General features: G+C 36.9%; 1 protein-coding gene across 5 annotated transcripts in view; it reads left to right on the top strand.

Moving 5' to 3' along the window:
- The window catches only part of ASAP1 (ArfGAP with SH3 domain, ankyrin repeat and PH domain 1), a 148,687-nt gene that overhangs the window by 69,601 nt on the left and 64,579 nt on the right, over positions 1 to 14,507 (top strand). For all 5 annotated transcript variants that reach the window (XM_027684457.1, XM_027684454.1, XM_027684456.1 and 2 more), the window contains 2 exons: positions 4,694 to 4,766; positions 13,343 to 13,488. In XM_027684457.1, coding sequence (XP_027540258.1) covers positions 4,694 to 4,766; positions 13,343 to 13,488 — 219 coding nt within the window. The remainder of the gene's footprint in view (positions 1 to 4,693; positions 4,767 to 13,342; positions 13,489 to 14,507) is intronic.

Raw genomic sequence — 14,507 nt, 5'->3', positions numbered from 1 at the left:
TGAAGAGAGGCAAAATCAGTGTCTGTCTGGGTGAACAGCAGTGCACAGCTCTGCCTCATCTGGCAGAGAGGAATGGTGTGGATTAGGGGATGTCATCATACGTCTTTTCTGACCTGGCCCTGATCCATGTGCTGTGTTAGACTGGTGAAAGTGTATGTGCAGCTACCCAGTGATCTGCATCAATGAAGTGATCTGTTGGGAGGACTCACCTCCTCTTTACTCCAAAATTAATTTGATTTTGTATCTTCAGGTGGACAAGTTTTCCAGTTTTCATACTGGTCTGGATAGCTATACTAGTAAATGTACATCTTAAGAGGGAAGGTGCTGCAAGAAGTATCTTCTCTGAATGTGAAATGGTAGTGTAGGTAGGGATGTCTGTCAGAGTGCACTGCACTGATGGAAGGTGAGCTAAATCCATAGTGCTCAAAAGGAGCTCCTGGCTTTCATGGAACAGTTATCACCACAGCAGCTCCTGAACTGGATCACAGTGCAGCCAACATGAGTGCTCTGGAATAAGGGAGAAGAGATGCTGCTTTCTTCAGTAGCACAGATTTGAACTAGGTTGGCAGTTTGAAATTGCAAGCTACGTTCAAAGTAGCTATATTTTAGCAGAAAGGAGAAATTATATCTAGGGTGACTGGGGGGTTCCATGCTCATTAGTTAGAAGAGCTGTTACATGATCAGGAGATTTTCTTCTTGAGAATAAGCTTCAATATAAGGGAATGCAGCAACATAAACCTTGACAGGGCATATGTCAGAGATCATGCATAGCAAATCTGCTCAGTATGAGGAACAAGAAGCTTTCCTTGCTTAATTTTATTTAAGCAGATTGAATATGGTGGGGGAGGGGGGATGGGTGCTCTTTTTTTTTTCCTCTTCATTTCTTCACTAATGTGTCTCAGGGTATTTTTTTACACTGATTTTGCATTAATTTGAATACGGTGGAGCTTGTCTCCAAGATGAGCATTTTCAAGAACAAAACTTTGTTCAGCCAAGAAGGTAGCAATTTACCTTTAGTAAATTATTTGTCTTTCCCAAATGCATAAGATGATAAGAAAATGCTTTTCCATGGAACTTAAAAAGGCCTTCTGGGAGAAACAAAGAAAAAAGACAGGAATAGGTGGTGATGAGGAAGAGTTTAGGAGGTAGAAAGGTAGGAAAAAGGGCATCTGAATACTTAAACACTGTCACAGAGACTCCTTGCTACTCCAAGGCATAGTAATTTTCAATAATATAAATGTATGTCACTTCTAATGGGAGATCAGATTTTGTGTATTTTAAGACAGGAAGCTAAAATGTTTAGTATTCTAAATGCTAGAAAATAAAATTAATGGATACTGCAAAAACATATTTTCACTAAACAGGGAAAGCAAGACTATTCCTGTCTAATTTAATGTGCTTAGAAGATCATATTAGTCTGAAATATTAATTGAATTGAGCATTGAGTGCAGCTTAATTCCTTCACAGCAGAGTACAGCTAAAAATTATCTGCAGAAGACATCCAAGAGGCAACTAATATGTTTGGAAGCAAACTATCTACCGTTATATAAAACAAACAAACCAAAAACAAACAGCAAAAAACCCAACACCCAAAAGTACACAAACAGCCCTAGATAAGTTTTTGTGTACCCTGGTATATAACTGTGCATAGATTTGTTTTTTTTAGAGTCTTGGACTAGGAAGAACTAGTTCACATAAAGACTGTATTTGCAAATATAAAAATACAAAATTGACCTGTGATGTCATTCTGACTTAGATCACTGGCTCCTTCAGGCTGTGGATGTCATCTTTGTATATTGCTTTGCTCAGTGATTCCTCTTTTAAAATAATGAATGTTCCTTCTCTCCTGCTCCTACATTAGTGACTAAATTTAATTCAATGGCAAATCCAATTTAGGTTTTCCAGTCTATTTGTCTAGATTGATAACTTTAGGAACAATTTTCTTGGAGTTTTTGTATTTTTTTCTTCCTCCCGAATGTCCAATTTGCTTCAATGCTAGACCTTAGTACAAACTTTTGTCTCTGAATCTCATCAATGTTAACCACTGTCTTTCTTTCAAAATACTGGTTTCAAATTCTTATCCGGTGTTCAAACTCTCAGTAGACAAGTGAATCATTATTTTTTTCTGGTCATTGAAGATGGAAAGAACTTCAGTAGAAATGTAGGAGAACAACTGTCTGGCGTGGCAGGCAGAGGCAAAAGCTTTTGACAGCTTTTGCAGAGGAATCAAAGGAGAAGCACTTGCTGTGCACTGTCTTGAAAAGGAACACAGAGTTCACTATATTTTATTAAATTTAAGAATGGTAACTTTTCCTGGCAAGATATAAGTCAAGTAAAACCCACTATTTCACTGAGGAGCAAAAGAAATAATGATGTTTGCAGTTCTTAATGTTTGAATCCATTGTTCTGCTGCAAATGAAAAAAAAAAATCAGAGATAAATAACATCAGAAAGCATTTATATAAGTTCTGGGGATCCAAACTTTCTAGTTTTAGCTGCCACAGGAGTGGTTGTGTAATTTGAGATGGTTGTTTTCAGTTAAGAAGTAGAAACACTTTGTTACAGATTTTTATGTATTGTTCAACTATAACATTTTGCATAGTTAAAATTGGGCCACTCTAAAATAGACTATTCTGTATTAATTGGTTTTTCTCAGTGTGGATTCCTACTGTAAGTGTTTACACATCGAAATACTCAGTGCTTGGAACTTACCTGAGAGCAGTACCCTCATGTTGGACCATCTCCACTGCTTAATACTCTAGCTGACCAGGAGCTTCTGCTATGTTCGGGTTTTTTTGGAGCTTCTTAATGTCCAGTGCAATATACTTCAATCATGGAATCATAGAATGGCTTGGGTCGGAAGGGACCTTAAACGTCATCTAGTTCCAACCCCCCTGTTGTGGGCAGGGACACCTTCCACAAAACCAGATTGATCAAAGCCCCATCCAGCCTGGCCTTGAACAATTCCAGGGATGGGGCATCCACAGCTTCTCTGGGCAGCCTGTGCCAGTGCCTCACCACCCTCACAGGGAAGAATTTCTTCCTAAAATCTAATCTAAACCTACTCTCAGTTCAAAGCCATTCCTCCTTAACCTATCACTCCATGCCCTTTAAAAAAGTCCTTCTCCAGCTCTCTTGTAGACCCCCATATTTAGGTACTGGAAGATGCTGTGAGGTTTTCTAAGGCTTTCACTGCCAAAACCATCTTGGTTTTGACAGTGAAAGCTCTGCTTACTGATTAATTTTTCACTCAGTGTTGGTGGGGATGGGCCTGTCTGAGAAGGTACACAGTGCTCTGGGAGTAGCTGCTATTCTGCCTTTATCTGCCAGTCTTCAGACCCGTGGCTGCTCCAGACTTAAGGCTTTTTGGATAATATGGCTGTGAGAGTCTCTGCAACGTGAGTGTTGGGGTCTCCAATTGCACGCTCAGTTGGGCTGCTGCCCTGACAGTAGTTCTGAGTACAAGTTCCCCAATCTTCAGTGATGTGAAAGTGACTGTAATATGCCAAACACTTTATTAAAACTTGAGATTATTGATGTAACATTACTTATGTGATGCAAAATTGCCTGTGATATAAATGGGGGAAAAATACAGGAAATTATTTAAACATTTCTGTACATGTTCTCCATGGATATCAGGGATGCTTTCACGTGACTATGCAGAACGTTCCAAACTCACACATTGACTGGATCACTGTGCACAGTACCAGTATGTGGCATTTAAATTTCTTAATTCCATGGGTATAGACTAATGTTTACTTTCGTTTTATTTTTTACTTTATCAAAATACTTTTTTCTCATGTTAATTTGATTTCCAACATCAGGTCGAAGGGAGAAGCTATGCAGCTTAAAAAAGAAAGTAGCTAGAAATCTAATCCTTAATTCATCATTACTTAATAAGTTTTTATACAACCTTGAGATTAGCTCAGTTGGTTAAAACTTAGTGCTAATAATGCCAAGGTCACAGGTTCAATCCTTTATATGGACTATTCACTTAAGAGTTGGACTCAATGATCCTTTCCTGGGTCCCTTCCAACTCTGAATATTCTGCAATTCTGTGATACTGGATTTTGAAACTATTGCAGAAAATTTGAAATTCTTAAAGATGTAATCCTGAAAATGCATATAGAGTATTATTATTGCAATATTCCTTTCAGTCACATTACCTTGCACAAAATCAGATCTTAGTCCTTTCTTTTGATTTCTACTTCTCATTTTCTGTATTTTTAGATTTTTGTTGTGGAATTTGGTGCAAGAGGTTAGTGTGATAATCTGTGTCTATAGTTGGAAGATTATTACTGTGGGAAAACCATAGATGTTAACAAACAATTTAGTTGCAGTAGAAACTATAGGGCTAGAGTAGAGGCATCTACTATTTCTTGTTGGTTTCCTTTTTTTTTTAATTCAAAGTAGAATACAATTTAAAGAAATGCTTTGTCCCTTGCAAAGCTAAAGTAGTGTTTTTCTTCTAGCACTGTCATTGCAGCTCTACTCTACTGTCAGAGTGTTTTCAGTTCTGTTCTTTAATTCATCTTGAAGGGGTTGAATAACCTCAGACCTTCCCACAGGCTGAATAAGTCGTACCTACAGTTTTTTCCAGCCTGTGAAACTGCTTTTTTTGTGTCTTTCTTTTTAATTATTAAAGGAATCATTTAAGTAAGTATTTAAAGTTTGTTTATTTCTTGCTATTGTAGGCATTGGATCAAGACAGAACTGCACTACAGAAGGTGAAAAAATCTGTGAAAGCAATATACAGTTCGGGGCAAGGTAAGACATTGTTTTCAGTTTTACATGAGAACCTATGCATTTGATTTCAGGTTTGAGATGTGTCTTGCAATTTATCCTATTGAAGTGTATAGTATAAAAGATTCTTATCTGTTTAGGATTGTTTGGAGTTAAAATTTTTCTTTTTTTCCTTCTGATTATACATCAGATTAATGTGCTCTCTAGTTCTTTTACCCTCACATTCCTTCTCAAAAGTCTCTAGGAGAATTCCCATAGGTAAATTTTCCTATTGTCATAATATTTCAAGCAGTTACCTACAACTAGAAGTGTGACAAGAGTGTCCTCGACTGAGTTTACAGAGAGCACTTCTAAGTGAAATAAGAATTAGTACTTCTTAGAAGATTTAAAAAATAAATAAATAATTAGAAAGAACTATCTACTGCTGGATGTTTTTATTTCATCCACATGTGTGCTCCCCTCATAACTTGTACAATCAAAATTATATATTTCCTTTCTTATCTAAAATCGTGGAGATTTATCATTATTTTGCTTGTTTGAAGACATGGTTGATGTTTTATTGGAGCTATAGTAATTACTTGGATGAGTGGTTAGGCAGCTGGAATGTGAGTTTGCGTGGAGTAACAAATGATAATCAAACAGATCAATATACAAATTCAGTTTTTAAAAGGTTACACAATATACCTGGCTTCTATCTCTGTTTCTTTTAAGTTGTAAAAACTGTGCGAAAAACAGATAGGGTAGCAGTGCTGTAACACCTTCCCACAACCACCTGGCTGTAAATACAGGATTTTAGAAAATCCCTATTTCGATTCCCTAACAACAATAATCAGTTTAGCAGATATTTTCCTTATACAGAGCTACTTCTGAGTGCTCTTACTTTCTGTGTTGTCGCATTAACTTGTGTTTATGAAAGTGTATAGGACTTTTAAAGTCTTGTAGAGTCTTAACTTTTCTGCCAGTCATTGATGTTGGTTTGCTAGCACCATGCTTTAATTAGCTTTTCTGTAATTTCAGTTGATGATGAATATTTTCCCAATAGACTATGAAGCCTGATACAAAGCGAGAATAGTAGTTGGTACATGTGTATTTGGCTTTATGCTTTTAGAAGTATTCAGATGCTCCAAGCAGCTTTTCTGTTTAAAAGTGTTAACTTCCAAATAGAATTTCAAAAACTGAGTTTCAAAACTGATGAAAACTGTAGAACACGAGTCCTGCCTGTTTTGAAATACATAAATGGTAGTAGAGATTTTAGCTATCATTTGGTTTGAGTCTTGTGATAAAAGTGATATTGTTGTCAAGGTCTGTAAGTAGGGCAATACTATATGATGAACTAGTTGCATTGAGTAAAAGCAATAGAAAGTTGGTTAATGGTTTTGATTGACTACTCTGCACTTGAAAAGAAGCAAAGATAGTGGGGTACCTGCCTTTTGGGTTTTTTTTAAACATTTTTTAATCTTTTTTTTTAACAAGTCTTGTTTCAAAGGTACAAGTTGGTAGGAATTCTTTTGGCTAAGGAAAGCACCAAACATAATCCTCTGGCTCCCTCTTCAGAATGCTGCTGTGATAGGCTCTGTTACAAAGAAAAGGTGTGCATAGGAGGGATTTCCTGCAGTAACTGATAAACATAAACTGGGATTAGTAAGACCAAGACAAAAGACGTGCTATACATGTGAAACCTTATAAAAATAAATGTAAATATAAAGCGACTGAAACAGACTCATTTTGCCTCCTTGTACAAAGAGAATTGCTGAACCAGCTGTTTTCTTATGCTTCAGTGATGAAAGTAGATTTTCTTGATGTCTAAGTAAAACATACCAGACACAGCTATAAAATGAATTGTTCTTTATCAGTTCAAGAAAGAATTGTGTGACTATTTTTGTATTTCAAAAGAAAGCCTCTAAGTACATTTTGAGAACTCAAAACTGGAAGTTTGTTTTACAAATTGAATTGTTTGTTAGGAGGTAAGACCATATTTAAACTACTAGAGTAGAAAAAGTTTTTTAAAACTCCCGTGCTCCATAATCTCCTTTGAGAACTCTAGCTGAACTGATGAGAAAAGGTTATTCAGGGACAATAGAAATCATTTTCTCTTCAGTTCAGTAATCCAATTCATAACTCTAACAAAAGTCATAGCTAGGATTTTTTGGGTTGTATTGGTTTGGGGTTTTTTTGTTTTGTTTTTAGTTTTGCCTGAAGTAACATTTGAAGAGTGACATTGATATAATGCAGTGTCTCATACAGAATTCTTCATGAAGGCCCAGCCCTCTGGTGTGTTGGTTTGTTCCTCTCCAGTGCTGAATTATAAACCACAAGAGACTCTGTTCTGTTATAAAGAGCTTAAACATCACCCAAATACTTTCTGCTTTTCACGCACATCCCTCACCCATTTGTCATATTTACATTTAGATCGACTGCTGTGGAAATGAAAACATACCAGCACAGAAATATGGAAATCCCTTAGAAAGGTCCCTTCCCTCTTTACATTCCTGAAAGTACTGTTTTGTAAAGAGCTGTTTATGAAATCCAGTGAGATATACAGATGGATACCTCCTTGTCACCATTTCCTCCTTGTCTGGCTTGCTGTTTACTTCTGGCATGATGGATTGCATCTGTACTGGGAACCCATCTTATGTCAATGGTGCTTGAACTTAATGGAGAATCTATTCCGAATTGCTTTCCTGTAATATTTGGATTGAATTGTAATAGCAGTAGATTGCACAATTACTTTTGTAGATTTTTCAATAGCTCTTTTTCATTACTTCCCTGGTATAAGTCCCAAATAAAATCAGAAGAGTTTACATAGTGGAGAAATAAAAACATAAAATCCATGCAAGACCAAAGGTACTGAGCAGGACCAGCAGTCCCCATGGTCTCCCACAATGACCAGCAGCAGATGTTCATGGAAGTAGAAAAATGGTGCAAAGATGGAGTGATTTAAAAAAAAAATAATATTTTGTTTAACACTTTCTTAGCTCACAATGATATGAAGACCAGGAGTTACTTTGAGTCAGAACTAGTACCATGATGTTTGGTACTTCTTAATTGACTTTGACAATACTCTGAGATTTGAATTCCTGTAAGTCTTGATCATTCGTAGTCTTGAATCAATCATTAGATGGTCCCATGCAAAGTTGCCCTGTGCTTGTTCTTCAGGCCTTAAGTCACCTAAGGAGGAAACTGTCCCTGTCTCAAAGTGTTGGCTTCAAGCCCGCCAAAATGACTTATTTGATGTGAAATTGAGGGAGTTTTGCATGTTCTGGAGCATGAGAGTTTGTAGGAGGCTTTGAAGTGCCAAAGCTTGCTAGAGTTGAGTTGGAGGACTTTTTGGTGGATGAATCCAAACTTGATTCACTGTCAACCATTCTGTCTCTTGAAATAGGTTTCTGGATTGAGTTGTTTCTTCCATCACTCACAGTATCTCTCTTCTGATCTCAGCAGCCCTAGGGGCTTTCGAGGTTTTTTTTGTTGTTTTTTATGAAAACTGTCACATTTAATTATCCTTACTGTCTTTCTCCAAAAAAAGCATTCTTTTCTAAAACAGGAAAGAGGAGGAATGAATTCTGGGCAACAGGGACAGGAACTGTGCACAGTAGTAAGGTTTTAAGCACACTGTGGCAATATTTTGGTGTTGCTCTGTTGCATACTCTGTTTCTTAGTAATTTCTGATATTAAGCTTTGATTTGCTCGGTACTGAATGTCAAGGTGATATAACTCCAGAATCCTTGTTATGTCTAGTTACGAGTGCGCTGCCTAATGCACAATTCCATGCATTAGGCATTCAACATGGCATTCCTCACCTAACTTGGGAGCTACCCAGGTATGAGCCTTTTGCTGTAGACTCTTCTAGGGTGAGGTACGTCTGACTTCCTGTGCATTTACATGAGGATGGGCTGAGCTGTAACTTTTTTCATGCTGAATGTAAGGTGAAGGGTAGACCCCAAGCTCCAATCCAGAGATCCTTGTTCCTTTTAGTGTTTTGATGAGGGACAGAACTTCTCAGAAATCCAGTCATTTCATATGGACTTCCTCTCCCCATCTGCTTGTTGATCCCTGTGGAGGCAGGAGTTTCTTGAAGTAAAAATTTGTTTTTATAAAACCTGTGTTTCTTGTTCTGCATTTTTTATTTATCTACGTGTCCACCAATTCTGTTCTGCACTGTAGTTTCTACAAATTGCCTGAGGAATATATAACCTATACTGCTGGTGGTGCATACTTGAGTTCTCAGTTCTCTCTGAAGCTTACTAAAAATAGCTAATATATTTGCTTTTCATTCTGGCTGTAGTGTTGGGGGTGTTATAAATAAGAAGCTTTACTTTACAACTATATAGTTTGCCTGTTTTATTCTTTTGTACATGGGTCTAAGTGACTTGCCATCTCTTATTTTATCAGATTTTAAAAATTCTGCTGTTAGATTTGGTATAAATCCTCTTGAAGCAGAGTTGAAAGAAAATTATTCCATGAGAACCTCTTCAAGCATACCAGTGATGAAAAGAGATGCAAAAAGAAGTAATTTGCTTTTCTGGGCTGGCTTCTCTCTCATTCCTCTTACACTGTGGTGATCTAGAGAACAGTCTCACTGAGATGCTCCTTGCTCTGGAAATATTTGAAAGGGGCTTTTATTCCTTTTCCCTTGAACAATCTCAGTCCAGAAGGCATTATTGTTATCAAGTCCAGATAAGTGAATGGTGGTCAAATAATTTTTTCTTTTCTATTATTTTTTCATTAGATTTCAGCTTTGTGAAAGATGAAAGGAGAAAGGATGCTTTCTTATTTAAAATAACTTCTGCCATCCTTTTTAACCTTGCCAGCTTTCTTGCTATTTCTAAAGCCTTTCTGAGTCATCTTTCATTCATAAATGCAGCTTGGCTCTGACCTTGGTTATTTTTCCTCTGGCTACCCGTGGAACAAAGCTGTTTTATAAGTGCAACATAAAAATAGTTTAAAGTTCATCAAAATTCTGAAACATTTTTTTTTAACTTAACCAGATATGCAGAAATAATTCTCAGTAATTTAGACATTCTTTGAGTTTCTTTGGGTGTAATTAAAATATAATCAGTGACAGAAGAGAGTAGTGGTTTTGCCTTTTTCTTCTGTAAACTATTTAACTTTTTGTATGTGTGTGTGTTTTTTTCAGTGTTTGCAGGGTAATATATCTGAACAAAACTGTTGTAGAGAATGGAAATGTTAAAGCTTTAATTTTAGTGATGTGTTTTCTAGCTTCCAGCATATAAAGGCTGTTCTTTAACCTCTCTTCACAGTATTTGTGCTTCTGTTTCCTTACTTAATGTGCACAAGTAGACAGGAATTTCGCTTCGTTCAGAAGCATATGCTAAAAATTCTGGCAACTTCTGAGTGGGAAATAAACATAGTACTTAATGAATGCTGTGGATTTCAGGGAAAGAGAACAAATTCTTTGTATATCTTGGGAATCTGATTGAAGTCTTCTATGTTTATCCTGGGAAAAGTTTACCCCAAGGTGACTTTAGGCATAGACAACTTCAGGTACTGCCTGGGAACGCAGAGCAAGGTGGGATTCAGCCCTGAGAGTCCTTCAGCTTGTGCCTCTGCAGTGCTCAGGGCTCAGAGCACGTGTGTTCCCTGCTTCTGGAAAGTACTGCTGTTCAGCAAAATGCTGCTGTAAAGCTGCCGTGGCTGCCATTCCTTCCTTAGTTGCTTGGATCCACATCTTCAGATGTGTTCCTGTTATTTCCTCTTAACAGATGATCCTAATATACATGTTAGAGCACAAACTAAGAGATGCCTGAACATTGTTGTGCACTGGGGCCTACCAGAGCTTTCTGAAAACAAAGGTGGATTCTGTGCTGAGTGTTTCTGTGAGTTGGATGTGTGCATTGTGCAGAAGAGGACATGCAGAGCTTTCAGCTCAGAAAATACCACTGCTGTGTTCAGTCCAGTATGTTGCTTTACAGTACGTCTGCCATGCTGTAGTGAGATCCTCAGCCCAGGCTCAGGTGGTCAGGGCCTTGCCGGATCCCATTGGGAAGGGAGTGATTAGTGAGGCCCCTTGGAAGGGAGCTGCCTTTGTTGGTGGGTGCAGGGCCCATCCTCAATTGTCTGTGATTTTGGCATGTCTCAGGGAGATGCTGAAAGAGCAGAATGTCTGTCTGCGGAACTGTTCTATTTTCACCACAGTCCAGAGTTGTGCTTACAATATCGAGAAGACATGAGCCAGTTCTGGAAGGCAAACATTACCCCTTGTATGTACTGCTGTCAGTGATCGTGTGTCACTCTCAGGTTATTAAAGTCTTATAGGAGGACTTGTATCTAAGGAAGTAAATATTGTCATGCCAATTATAGCTTTCCTTATGCAAAGGAAATTCTGTTAGGACACTAGGAAATCATTTCTGAGTTTGCATGAGGCACCTACAGTGAGATTAAAGGAAGCTGTTTGCTCTAGACATGTCGGATTTGACATGTATTGTAGGCTACATTGCAGATTTAATTTTTCAGCTATGTGCATTTAAGGTCAAGTAGAGAACTTCCTTACTTCTTCAGTAGAAAATATTTCACTTCCTTTACAAGATTTGCATTGATACTCATGTAGAAATTGAAAATTTTTTATTCTTGCAGAACACTTGCATTTCGTGTGTACATGTATGGTAATTACAGAAATAAATACAGAAATATTCCTTTTACATCACAGTCAAAGCCTCACTTCTAGATTTAGGTGATTTGCAATCTGAGATTTTTGAGACCTTCCTATATATTGTTCTAGGACAATGATCTGCTTCCTGCTTCCTCTTTCTGACTGGGAATTTATTTTGCTTTCCACAGATAAAGGAAACAGACTTCTTCAGCTCTTTTTTCAGTCTCTTCATAAAATTATTTTTGAAAATGCCCTATGAAACAACTAAGTGCTTAAAATCAAAATGCTAGGAAATACTGTGGGGTTAGAAGCACTTCACAGGCAAGGATAAGGGTTCCATGATCTAGCAGAATTCTTTCTGACCTTCCATTGTCCTTCTTCCTTCAGCTCAGCTGGGCACACTTGAGCTTTACTTGATTAGGACTGCATAAGCTAAAGCTCCTTCATAGATAAAGTCCTCTATGTATATTTATGCAACAGCTTTTACATCAAAACAAAATGCATATTTCGTTGTTATGTAGTGGTTTCCTTGGGTTCACTGCTAAGCTATTTGATTAAAACCGTATGGTTTTGGAATAGCTTTCTTAAAAACATACTGTTTGAATTACAACTTCATATTAACATATGATTAAATATTTGGCCTTCTGAAAACCTCAGTATTAACGCCTGATTTTTAGAATGTGACTTGTCTGATGTGTGGGGTTTGGGGCTTGGGATTGGTAAATGAGGATTGTACTTTTTTTTTTCCTTTAATAGGTTTTCACATATTTTTGTTGGAGCTTTAGTGCACTGCTGTTTGAATATCCCCAATAACTTAGGAGTGTTATTGTTTAACTCTTCATCTGCTGTTTGTTAATGTCAAAATAGATTTGTGCATTTTGGGACTTTATTCATTAGCCTTGTTTGAAGCTTATGTCTTTTTCTCTTTTATTCCTTCTTTTGAGTCATAACTTGTAATTCAGATGCTCTCAAGCAATATGATAAATAAAATTTTCAGGTCTTTTGGGAATAAATGTGGTACCTACTGGTAATTATTCTCTTTCCCTCCCCCCCTTTCATTGCACAGAACTAGTTGGAATAGCTCTGTGGTTTTGTGTTCATGGCTTGCAGAAAGAAACCACATAGTAAGACTAGGAAACTCATTAAAATGAAATATTGATTTAATTAATACCAATATCCTCTAAGAGAGATGAGGGTGATAAAATCTGTCCCAAAGGGCTGTAGAGGTAAATTTTCTGCTTAAAGATGCTAAAATGAAAGTAACAAAAATTATGCAAACACATACCACAAAGGGAAATAAATAGAAGCAGGAAAGACATTTCAGATACAACAGTCCCTAATTCATCCTTGAGTCAAGGATTTTCCTCCCTCTCACTGGCTTCAATTTCATCTTCTTGGTTCTGACCTCTCTGTATGTGCAGTTTGCTGTTAAATACATTGAAACGAGTCTTTGGCTGTGCACCAGTACACATTCCATTATCTGGGATAACTCAATTTTACAAAGCAGGGGAAAAGGGAATCTTTGTCTGTAAAAGACTTTTCTTCTTTTAAACTTACAGTCATATTCAGACTTGGTCTCTTTACTTTTATATCTGATACTATTGACTTTTTTGTTCTGTGACAGTGTCGTACATTACAAAAAAAGTTTGTGTTACAGTAGGCAGTTGTAAATTCTGATATTGTTTACAAAATGAGCACATGTGCTTATATTGTTTCACTGATGTATTTTTGATCTTATTACTCTATTAACTAAAGAGTTTTCTTCATTGCTGTATTACAAATTCAAGTTGCTGATTTAAAAGAAGCATATATATGCCTATTACTTAATAGTTCTTTTTAATTTTAATATATTTACTGAAAATTAAAATAGTTTTAACTTGTGGCTTTTTTCAAAGTACTGTTTGTTGGTTTGTTACTAAGTTGCAATAAGCTTAAAATTATAATTGACTGACTACAAAAAATCTTTCTGACTTTTAATTTTTCTTTGCAGATCATGTTCAAAATGAGGAAAACTATGCACAAGTACTAGATAAATTTGGAAGTAATTTTTTAAGTCGGGATAATCCAGATCTTGGCACAGCTTTTGTAAAATTTTCCACGCTTACTAAAGAATTATCAACGCTGTTGAAGAACCTGGTGAGGAGTTTCAAACTTTCTTAGCTTTTAAGTTGTTTCAAAATAAAGTACAATAACTGCATGATCTTGATGACTAATGATAATTTTTGAGATGCTTTCAGTTTTTTTCAAAACACAACACAATAATTTCTGCAGAGATTCTCTCTAAGGGGTATTATTACACACTCTCTGTGTTTGATTGTTAATTGGCAGTTAAGAAGAAAAATATAAATGTTGAGACATCATTTGAATCATCATTCTGAAGTGATTGACAGTGTTATATATCTCATGGGCCTTAATTTTAAATCGTTCCCTTGAAGACTTGAAGTTTTTTCAGTTAAAAATACAGTATTGTTAGTTATGGCTGTCTTGTTTTATCACAAAAAGAGAAACATTCACTTTATGGAAGAAAAATAACAATTTGAGGAGCAATGCTTAAAAGGTGTTGGGGGACCCCTGGTGGTCTAGTGGTTAGGATGCGGTGCTCTCACCGCCGCAGCCCGGGTTCGATTCCCGGTCAGGGATACTCCCCCGGGCAGATGGAGCTTGTCAGCCCTGTAAAGCCATCCATCTAAGAGAAGGTCACTCTAAACAAACCTACGTCCTGAGGACCTCACTGCCATTGTCCAAGCTTGCTTGGCCCCAGCAGATGAACCTTAGGATTAAAGGGTGGGCTCAGTTCAGCGCAGGCTGTGTCTCACCTAAAAAATCCATTGCGCAGGCTTGAAAGGTAAAAGACCTTTCCCAAAAATCTTTGTTCACGAGGACTGGCCATTGCTTAAAAGGTGTTAACAGTCCAGTCTCCCCATGGTATATAAAGCATCCATTGCTTAAATATTAGGTTTTTGAAGGTGATTTAAAGGTTTATCTCATTTAAAATTTGTCTTAGACCTTTTATTTCTGAAAGCTGGATAATAAAACTATAGTCATAGCAAATATCTTTGAATGCTGAAAGTAGTGAAGCCACATTTCTTGCAAGATCATGTTTCATGGGCTTGATAGTTGTTATATTCAGAAAGTAATAACTTCAGTTTTACACT

The sequence above is a fragment of the Neopelma chrysocephalum genome, unplaced genomic scaffold (genome assembly GCF_003984885.1).
Source record: "Neopelma chrysocephalum unplaced genomic scaffold, ASM398488v2 Primary Assembly neopelma1_66, whole genome shotgun sequence".
Classification (NCBI taxonomy): Eukaryota; Metazoa; Chordata; class Aves; order Passeriformes; family Pipridae; genus Neopelma; species Neopelma chrysocephalum.
Note: the sequence above shows the minus strand (reverse complement) of the source record. Positions and strands in the feature narration are given on the sequence as shown.